At 48.2% G+C, this 10,782-nt stretch overlaps 1 protein-coding gene across 2 annotated transcripts in view; it reads left to right on the top strand.

Annotated features, from left to right (window-relative positions):
- The window catches only part of ARMH3 (armadillo like helical domain containing 3), a 186,391-nt gene that overhangs the window by 59,310 nt on the left and 116,299 nt on the right, over positions 1-10,782 (top strand). For both annotated transcript variants that reach the window (XM_075072788.1, XM_075072787.1), the window contains exons 15-19: positions 1,506-1,607; positions 6,063-6,121; positions 7,925-7,990; positions 9,139-9,208; positions 10,296-10,356. In XM_075072788.1, coding sequence (XP_074928889.1) covers positions 1,506-1,607; positions 6,063-6,121; positions 7,925-7,990; positions 9,139-9,208; positions 10,296-10,356 — 358 coding nt within the window. The remainder of the gene's footprint in view (positions 1-1,505; positions 1,608-6,062; positions 6,122-7,924; positions 7,991-9,138; positions 9,209-10,295; positions 10,357-10,782) is intronic.

Genomic DNA, 10,782 nt, shown 5'->3' with positions numbered 1-10,782 from the left:
GACACACACCCAAAAATTCCCTCCCTGAGCTTTGAAAAATCCAGTTTCCTGATTGGTCCTCTAGTCAGGTGTGTGGTTCCCTTTGTTAACCCTTTACAGGTAAAAGAAACATTAACCCTTAGCTATCTGTTTATGACAGCCCCAGAGAGAAAAGGGAGGGAGGCTGGCATGCAATTGGCACCTACCTCTTTACAGTTGTTTCTTAAGGGCTCAGATCCTATTACTGAAACTCAGCAGGGTCTTTCCCGGGCACGTTCCTTTCCAAATGAAAACGGTGGAAGCCTCATCTGCACTGACTGCTGGCATTAGTCATATGTCGCCTCCGGGGTTGGTAGGTGCTGGAGTGCCAAAGCAGCAGCGTAATCTGCATTTATGGGGTCAGGAGGAGGGGAGAGCTGGGACCCCTAGCTAGAGCTTGGAGCTGGAGCGTGGGCTCTGGAAGGAGCTGTTCCCTACTCAATATGACACAAGACCTCTGACGAGGGAGTGTGAGATCAGATGGTCTACAATGTTGATAAATGCAAAGTGATGCACATTGGAAAACATAATCCCAACTGTGCATACACAATGATGGGGTCTAAATTAGCTGTTGCCACTCAAGAAAGAGATCTTAGAGTCACTGTGGGTAGTTCTCTGAAAACAGCCACTCTGTGTACAGCGGCTGTCAAAAAAGCTAACAGAATGTTGGGAATCATTAAGAAAGGGATAGATCATTAGACAGAAAATACCATATTGCCTCTATGTAATTCCACTGGACGCTCACATCTTGAATACGGCATGCAGATGTGGTTGCCCCATTTCAAAAAAGTTATATTGGAAAAGGTTCAGAAAAGGGCGACAAAAATGATTGGGGTATGGAACAGCTTCCGTAGAAGGAGAGATTAATATATCTGGGACTTTTCAGCTTGGAAAAGAGACGACTAAGGGGGGATATGATTGAAGTCTATAAAATCATGACTGGTGTGGAGAAAGTAAATAAGGAAGTGTTATTTACTCATAACACAAGAACTAAGGGGTCACCCAATGAAATTAATAGGCAACAGGTTTAAAAAAACAAAAGGAAGTATTTCTTCACACAGCGCACAGTCAGCCTGTGGAACTCCTTGCCAGAGGATGTTGTGAAGGCCAAGACTATAACAGGATTGAAAAAAAACTAGATCAGTTCCTGGAGGATAAGTCCATTAATGGCTATAAGCCAGGCTGGGCAGGGACGGTGTCCCTAGCCTCTGTTTGCCAGGAGTTGGGAATGGGCAACAGGGAATGGATCACTTGATGATTCCCTGTTCTGTTCATTCCCTCTGGGGCACCTGGCATTGGCCACTGTCGGAAGACAGGATGCTGCGCTAGATGGACCTTTGGTGTGATGAAGTATGGCTGTTCTTATGAACAAGTGTGTTCATTACACCCAGACCCTAGTGTCTGAGAATCAGATTCCTCGAGTATCCTCCCATTTCTTATTATATGTGATACGCAGGGCTAAATGTGTTTCTTCTGCTTTATCCCAGTTATAAGCTCTGCCGAGCTGCCTTTGGATGCCGACGTGCAGACCAGCAACCTGCTGATAACCTTCTTAAAGTACAGCTCGATTGTCATGCAGGACACAAAAGGTAACCAGATCCTATTGTCGAGGGAGCCCTGGGTCCAGGCGATGGGGCGGTATTAGCGTAACTCCTCATGCAGAAGCTTCCTGGTCTCCCTGTGGAGACTAAACGCTCTGCACCTTGAGAGGATGAACTGATTTCTCCTTGCCAGATGATAATTACATGGGTCTTGGGGAGACGTAGTGCTGGAGGGAGGGAAGCCAAATATAGAAGGGGAAAAACTGTAGTGCGTATTAACCGCGGGAGTCTCAGCAAGGCCCTCTTCAGGAGGCGTAAGTGGATCAAATTCTAAAGTCCCTGGGAGGGGAGGAGAATTTAAACCCCACAGAGGTGGATTTCTAAGGCCATTAAGGGACTGACACAGGAATCAGAACTCAGCTGCAGGTGTGAAACGCTGTGTGCCCTTCGGCAGCTACGGGTGATACAAGGGGCACTTGAATGAGTAAAGGGGGCTTTGGTGATTCCCCATTGTAGTTAGATGTAGCTGCTGCTGGGCCATGTGGTATGTTTACACTCTTTGCGTTGTGTTTCCTGGCTTTTGACACTTTCGAGTGGAAGCTTTGGTAACATCTCACTGACACATCACTGGCCAGGTGTGCACAAGACTGCTCAGTTAGCACCACCGCACCTGGTCACTCGTCTGAGCAATTATTGCACATGTGTGAACACCAAATTTCAGCCTGTTGCAAGCGCACTGTTGTCTGTCCAGTGTTACACTGGATGAAGATAAGTAGATCCCCACAAATAATATTGCTGTTACGTATTATTTGAGCGCTGACCAAGTTCTCAGCACTGTACAACATAATGTCTGTGGAGGAGATTTCTTCCTAAACCCAGGCAGCCCATGGCCGGTTTGTCCTGATGGTTGGAGGCTGGTGTCCCTTTGTTTCCCCCCCTAGCATTTTACCTGGCTTGGGTACTCGTGTTTGAGGTCTATGCAGCCCACAGCAGTGCATTTCCCAGCCTAGCTCACCGGATCTGGGCTTGCGGGGCTCGTGCTCAGAATAGCTGTGCAGGTGTTGGGCTTGGGTGGGAGTGGAGGAGGGTGGCCTTGAGAGCCCAAGTTGCAATGTCTACGTGGCTATTTTGAAGCCGCTAGCGTGGGCCTGGCTCTGTGCGCCAGGCTGGAAGGCTTGCTGCTGTGGGCTGCCCCAGGCCTTGGAGGCTCACGCTCAGTGGCTAATCCCGCGAAGCTCTTTGCCGTGAGAGTGTCCTGTGACAGTGAGGTCCGCAACCTGATTATTTAAAATGTGGAGCCTTTAATTTCTTTGGGTGTGTCCCTTAGTTCTCTTTTCTGAGTGGATAACTAGGGGCTCCCAAGTGGCCTTCCCTTGACCATTTGTTTTATGAGAAGAGGAAGTGTTTAAGGCCAATGTCCCATGGAGGGATGGGAAAGGAGAGAACCAGCGACGCTACAGGATCACTTCTGTCTCGGGCTGGATACATGCAGGTGATATCCACTTGCTCTGACTCCAGGCCCGCACACTTCTTCCACCCCTGCCCTGAAAGGTGTAATTTAAAACCCATCCATTTTATCAGAATCCCGTCTAATTAACCCCTCTCTGCCAGACCCCCGTAGTCATGGGAGGCTCGAGAGGGACCATCTGTAAACTAGGGCTCAGATTGACGTTCATCCCACGGGACCTGTGATGTTTCCCTACTATACTGAGTGTTTCCGAGCCTCTGCTGGAAGATGCAAAGGATTACTGTGAACAGCAGCCCACCTGGCCCATAGCTCGCAGCTGGAAATGACCAGCCATTCACAACCTGAGCAGGATAACGCATGAGTATTTGGTGTGTAGCAGGAACACTTTTTCAGCCTAATCCCCAGAGAAGAGATGTGGAAGCAGCACCTTTTGAAATAAACTGTGAGATCTTGCAGTAGAAAGATAACAAGGCTCTCGTGTATTGGAGTTCCAGAAGGCCACTGCTCCTCCTTCCTGAAGAGAGAAACTTTTCCCTTCTTTTGAAAACAATCTGGCTGCCATAGGGAAATATGCTGCTGTACCTCAACTGTGCGCCTACGTTTACTCAATACGGCAGGTTAAAATTCATGCCTTTTGGGGTTCATTTTCCCTTTAATAATCACGTGTCCCAGCACTGATATAGAGCAGAGCAAGCAGCCCAGAGTCAGATCTGCTTGCAAACTCAGTGCAGGATGTTTGTATGCAGTGTCCTGAATGCAGTCACCAAAGGCTTTTGGACTGGGCGTGGCTTAACGCCCTTTTCTGCTATGTGAAGGCGGCCTGTGTTTTCAAAATCTCTTTCTTCTTGTGTTTTACTTTAAAACCAGCCAGAATATCCAGTTTGGTCTTCCTTGGTGTTCTGAAGGGTTTGTTGGGGGTCTCAGAACTATGGCTTGGGAGCTGTTGTTGCAGGCTGGGGCGTAGACTCCGAACAGGGATTCCTTTTTCCCCTGTGGTTCTCAATTATTTGAATGGTGATAATGGAAAACAAAATAAAAGCAACAGAGTCCTGTGGCACCTCTAAGACTAACAGATGTATTGGAGCATAAGCTTTCGTGGATGAATACCCACTTCATCAGACGCATGCGTCAGATGTCTGGTGAAGTGAGTATTCACCCACAAAAGCTCATGCTGCAATACATCTGTTAGTCTGTTGCTTTTTACAGATCTAGACTAACACAGCTACCCCTCTGAAAATAAAAACAAGAGTTTTAAACAGTTTGAATAAAAATTGCTTCTTCACTCAATCGGATAACTCTGCCAGCCTTCTGGTTGTCCCATAGAGTCTTCCAGGGCAGACAGGGCCTGAATTTCTTGTGGTGGAACCCTTAACTTTAAAAATAAGCCCTCTCAGTCTTTCTAGCCATCTTTCTGCACCTGGGACAAGTCTGTAGGCACCCTGGAGTCTATGTGACTGCTGGGGATAGAGCTCAGGCCTTTGTCTATCAGCACTATGCTCAATGCACTACTGCACTGCCCGTCTGCGAGAGCTCTTCTGCGTAATGTACTGGTTGGCATGAGCAACAAAACCGATGCTGATAGAGGGGTAGTTGTGGTGCTCAAGGAAGGGCTTTTCAACGGGAGTGTTGGCGAGGGGCGAAGCTCTGCATCCTGAATATTTGGGAAAGGCAAAGGGGTGAGGCAGAGAGAGACCCCTCTGTGATGTACCAGGGTGCAATCCAGACTAATGAACATCTGTGTCACCTCTTTGGGCACCTTTCAGTGCCTTGCTGCGATAGTTCCCACCTAGGCTGCTCATAAACGGCCTCTTAGTATGCAAGTGTGTGTGTGTGTGTGTGTAACTGCAGGGTGAACCCAACACTCCCCCAGTCCCAGATTCCCCACCCCACCCCCGAATTGCAGGTCCTGCACTGCCCAACCCTCTCCTGGAGAGAACAGAATATTTTATGTCCGTTATTCCTTAAAGGGAATAATGTGCCTATTTATTATCTGAAGTAGTGATTCAGACCCTTCAGCTTAAACATGCTTGATTAGATAAAACAGTAAAACAAGTTTATTAATTACAAAGAGATTTTACGTGAATACAGGTAATGAGGCATAAAAGTCAGAAATGGTTACAAGGGAAATAAAGATAAGAAGTTTACTAATGCCTAATTTAACAAACTAGACTAGATTCAAGCAAAATTTCTAGCCATGTGTTTTCAACAGTCTTACTGACCGAACTCTGTGGATCAAGACCCCTCCCCCAGAGTCTAATGAATGTTTCCTGTGTTTCTTCAGGTGCAGTGAATATAATGGGCAGGAGGAGCGAGGGGGGTGCCGTTTGATGTTTTTTCCTCCTTTTTATAGTTTCAGTCCCCCTCTTGAAAAACATTGCTAGTTGGGCACTAGGAGACAGTCTATGCGGAAGGATGTTCCCTGCTGCCTTTTCTCACCTGGGTGAGGTTCCTTTGTTTCCCTCCATGCTTGGTGACTCTGTTTACGGCTTAAATGCAAGTTAAGCAGAGCACATGTTCCTTTGTCGAGGACAGACCTGTTTGCTGACTTCTGTTGGAGCAGAGCTGTGGGGTTTGGAACATGTGTTAATAACACCATACAGGGAAATCTTATCACTTCACATACAGTGTTGTCACATATTTCCTCAGGACAATACTGACCAAAAAATTGAGTTTTCAAATGCTACCTTACAAGGCACACTTTGTATCAAGATCATAACACTAGTGAGTAGGGTGTATTCTGTCACACTACTGAGAGAGCCTGTGCTGAGGGAGAGATCAAGTCTGACGCTGCGTTGTTAGCAGAGACTCCCGATAGCTCAGTGGGGTGCAGCGGTCCGGCTGCTGGGGTGGTGGCTTTAGGGCCACCGTGAGACTATTTACTCTCACAGGGTGGATGAGTAGGTGTGTGAAGTTTGATACTTGGCCTCTGGTCCCGTTTCCGCAAGGGAGGGTCTTTATGCTCTGAGTCCACACACCGACCTATCGGCACAACAAGGCCTAGTGGCTCACGTAGGCTTGTTTTTGTTCATTTGCAGATGAACACCGGCTCCACAGCGGGAAGCTCTGTCTGATTATCCTGACGTGCATAGCAGAGGTAGGTCTTGTGCATGACCCCATCTCATCAGCACACGGCCATCTGTCTCATGTGGTGCCCTGGCTCCACGGGGGTGCCCCTTCCCCTTGCTTCCTGTCGCGTGGGCACTGGAGAACTGCAGAGGGTTGGGAGATGGAGACCCTGCTGGAGATGTGACGTCCAGCACTACTACTGTTAGCGCTGAGCCTAAACTAGCAGAGTGTTGCCTCATTTCAGGGAGTGTCGGCTTCTCGTGTCACACATGGGGAGCATGCTGAACTCAGACCTGTTCCCCTCTCATTTAGTGCACGTGTTAGGTCACTAGGGGACGCCTTGAGCTGTTCCAGCCCCTGACAACACCTGACTCTGCATTGTTCATGCTAAGCAGAGGTGCTGCTCTTCAGCCATCTCAAGTCCTGAGAGGGATCAGGGGCTAGCACTGGAGGGAGCGGTCATGGCCTCCACAGACAGGGACCACGTTGTCCTCTCTTGCCTTGAAGGATGTGGGTGTTGTCAGCCTGATGGGCAGACTGCTCAGGCGGGAGCCAAGGGAATCAGGTCCCGACTAGAAAGGGTTTTGGTTGCACACAAATAAAAACCTTCCGTTTAGAGCAGTGACACTCACACTGAGGCTCACAAGAGGCTCTTTAATGTGTCTCCTGCAGCTCTTTGCAGCACGTGATAGGAAAACGCTATGTGATTTAATTATTAACCAGTTGTCTTTTACTGTGTTATTAACCATTGTAGCTGATAAGAATAATTTAGATAAACTAAATATTTCTCTGTCACACTGTTTAAATAGGAATAGTGCAATGGTGGACCACTGAATGATTCCCTGTTCATTCCCTCTGGGGCACCTGGCATTGGCCACTGTCGGTAGACAGGACACTGGGCTAGATGGACCTTTGGTCTGACCCAGTCTGGCTGCTCTTATGTTCTAGTAGTGCTCTAGTAAATGAAACGCTGAAGTCCCACTCCTGTGGCTCTTTTGCGTAATATCGATCGCTAATTTGGCTCCCAGACCACGGAGGTTTGCGTGTCACTGCTTCAGAGCAGCAAAGTCAGCATTACTGTGCTGAGTGCTCTGCTTTTAAAGTCATGGTTCATCAAGTATTTGTTCAGGGTGCTGCAGAAGAGCCCGTTAACTCTGATTTCATTACAGATTCTAGTAATTAGCTATTCTTAGCACCTGAGCTCATCAGAAAGGCATGTGGAGAAAGGGAGAAGAGAAATATCGCCTGTGTCTAGCAAAGGCATGTTTGACCCTGGTATTAAATGGAGAGGATATTTATTACCACACTTGGCTGTGTATTATATGGACGCCGTTTGATTTAGTGTGGATTTGGGAATGAGATTTGCCTGAGGATTGGAGCTGCTAAGCCACCTACTAGCAGCCTGTGCTGCAATAACTTCTGCTGTGGTGGGTCCATCAAGCTGCAACTATAAACCTTCCTCTTCGCTCTGTCATGGGGACGAGGAAAGAGGCAGGCAGGAGAACCTCCTTGTGCATTTTACAGCCCACATTAAAATGTTCTTGGCGCTGTCACACGTGGAGTCCGTGACGTGGGTGAGCAAAGAAAGACATGGGAAATAAATGACTGTGGAAGGCGTTTGTGCAAGTGGAGTCGCTTGGGTTGTCTGACTAGAGGCATAACCGGGGAACAGGGAAGAGAAAACTCAGGCAAGGGCCTCTTCCTGCTGATGGGCAACTTTCTAACCCTTGAGTTGCCTGCAGCTGCCAGTTGTGCTCTGAGGCACGTGGGCTTTGGCAGGGGGGTTGCTGCAGTAGATGTTTCTCACCTCAGGCTTTGCTCTCTCCAATAGGATCAGTACGCTAATGCTTTTTTGCATGATGACAACGTGAATTTTCGAGTAAACCTGCACAGAATGGTGAGTCTTCTACAGCAGGTTCCTTCCTTTTTCCTTGGGGTGTTGGAAGCCAAGGTTTTGGGTCCTCAGCCTGGGGCCAGCGCATGTGAGAACCCACTGAGCCCTGCCGGTGGGAGTGTGGGAAGGAAACGCCATCATGGCAGGAGAGGCTCAAGACTCCTTGTCAAGGGAATGAGCTGTGCTGGGGAGCCAGCAGCCTGACTCCTTGCTGGCTCATTCAAGGAGCTGGATGAGGGCTGGCTTTTGAGATGCATCTGGCCAGTGTAGCCAGGGAGAGGATGTGTAATGGGACGTCTGTGGGGACCAGAGGCGTTAATGCATTTTGAGGAGCAGTCTGCCATAAGCTTCAGCAAATGTTAGGCCCCATGTGATACATTAATATACAGGTCGTAGTGGATCCTAACTTCTTTGAGCTCAATTCACCCCCTCTTTCAGATGGGTGATTCGCTCCTCAAATAGGAGTGGTGGGGTTTTTACCACTGTCTTGCCCCAAGGGTTCTGCTGCAGAAAGGCTGCTTTCATTTGCATCCAAGGGTCCACAGGAGCCCAGCCTGTAGAGGCAGCCCAGAGGATGTTGTGAATTTGTGCATGCTCCCTCAGTGGGACCTGGCTGCAGGCTCCAAACCTCTGACCTCCGAGGTGGTCATTCCACCACTGGAATTGCTCTCTAGGGACATTTTCCCTCATTGGTGGCCTGTGGCCTGGGAGATGGTGGGGTGACCACTCCAGGACAGTTAAGCCCTTTATTTTTAAAGCAAGCATAGCCCCAAGCTGTTAACCTTTCTTTCTGAGCAGCAAGCATGGAACAGGAATTGTCTTTCTAAGCTGTTAGAGCCGGTGGAGATGCTAGTCACTGAGAGTGTGAAAAACAAAACTTCTGGGTCAGGGGACATAAGGGAAAGCACTGTGCCCTGGTGCGACAGCGCCCTCCAGTTACACAGCTCACAGTCAAAGTAACCAAAACACCGGCTGCTGTCTCCCTGGTGAGCGGGGACCCTCTGTGCCCTGGGCTGCAGCAGCCGCAGAGCCAAGTTGGCAGAAATGGAAGAGCCTGTGGCAGTGGTTTTATTTGTATGGAAAGCAGGCAATAATGGGCCGGATGCCACGCAGGCAGCTGCTGACTTCCTTTCTTCTTTGTGTGTTTGAAGCCAATGAGACACAGGAAGAAAGCTGCAGACAAAAACCTGCCCTGCCGCCCCCTGGTGTGTGCAGTCCTAGGTGAGTGTTGCTAGGGTGGGATCTTCCAGAATCGACCCATCTCCTGTGACGAGAAGGAAATCAGCTGAGTTTGGGGGAGTTTCCTGGCTACCTATTACCTGTGCAAGGAATTTCAGTTCTCAGCAGGGTGCTTTTCATCCTACCACCTCACTTTCCTCTAGTGAGATTAGGTAGAAGGAACGGTTCCATGTAACATGCTGCATCTTGTAGATCTGTGGAAAGCCACATTCACTGTCAGGTTTTCCAAAAGACACTGGACACCTTGCTTCCATTGCTGAACAGATATCACTAATGGAATGTTCGTTGGCTAGTCCATCGAAACATTTAGTTGGGGAAGGTGATGCCAGGGAACGAGCAGTCTCTGGGTGACTGAGCTGAGAAAAAGCAGTTAGGAAAGAAACAGATGTTTGGTGGTGGAAGTGACTGCTGGGCACCTGGCCTGCCTGGAGCAGACAAACGGGGCTGAATGTGGCTACCTGGAGGGCTGTGTTGCCTGTCTCTCTTGCTGCTCTAGTAATGAGGCCACTTAAATGCCTTGTGAAACTGACCAAGATTAAACTGAGGAGTACATAGAAGACTTCAGTCAGTCTTGAGGCAAGACTGGATTTACTTTGCTTCAGAGCTGATTCTGTAGATATATGGATATCCTCTACGTTATTGTCTTGGAAAACAAAGCTGTAAAACATGCCTGGCCTCTGGTGACAACAGTGTCCTAAAACATATTTCCTACTGGAATTCTCCCTTGGTGTCAAGGTTTGAAATATGAGTGCAATTCTATGCATCAAAATTAGTGATGTGTTTTTTATTTAAACAACAGCGGGGGAAAAGTGCATGGAGGAAGCATGTCTTGGAGCGCATTGCATTAAAATGCCAGGCAACTCTCAGTAGCTTCGTCCTGGGCTTTCAGAAGAGATGCCTAATTCAAACATAGCTCTTGGTAAACTATCTCTCTTGCTTCTAACCAGGATTGCTGTCTGGGGACATGCAGGGGGTGGAGGTAGTTGGATATGCTGCTTGTTATTGTCTGCCAGGTGTTACTGTAGCTAGTTTTACATTTACTTTGTCATTTTCCTCCCCGGTCTCCTAGATCTGATGGTGGAGTTCATCGTAACACACATGATGAAGGAGTTTCCTATGGATCTGTATGTGTAAGTGACTGAGGGCTGGCTGGCTGTGAATTTATCCTCTGGAATGAGGGGTGGTGGGCAGGCAGGGAAATCACATAATGTGCGTCAGGCCAAAGGAATGTTTTTTGGGAAAGAGGGGCTTTCCAGAAGCTCCTAGGTCTGCGCATATATTGTTGAGATGTTCAGTGTGCCAAGAAATTGTCAAAGAAATGAATTTCTCCCTCAGACAGCTTTTCTAATCTGCCTGATCAACTACAAAGAGCTGCAGAGTGGAGAGAATTGTCACAAAACATTGCACCAACCACCAAAGCCAAATCCTGAGCTGAGACAAAAAGCCGATTTTGAAACACCAAGGACGGATAAAACAGGGACGTGAAGCCAGTCTGGCGATTGGGAGTCAATTGCAAACATCACTGAAGCATCCTCTGGTGCAATGAGGGTGAAATT

Source organism: Chelonoidis abingdonii, chromosome 16, assembly GCF_003597395.2.
Source record: "Chelonoidis abingdonii isolate Lonesome George chromosome 16, CheloAbing_2.0, whole genome shotgun sequence".
Classification (NCBI taxonomy): Eukaryota; Metazoa; Chordata; order Testudines; family Testudinidae; genus Chelonoidis; species Chelonoidis abingdonii.
Note: the sequence above shows the minus strand (reverse complement) of the source record. Positions and strands in the feature narration are given on the sequence as shown.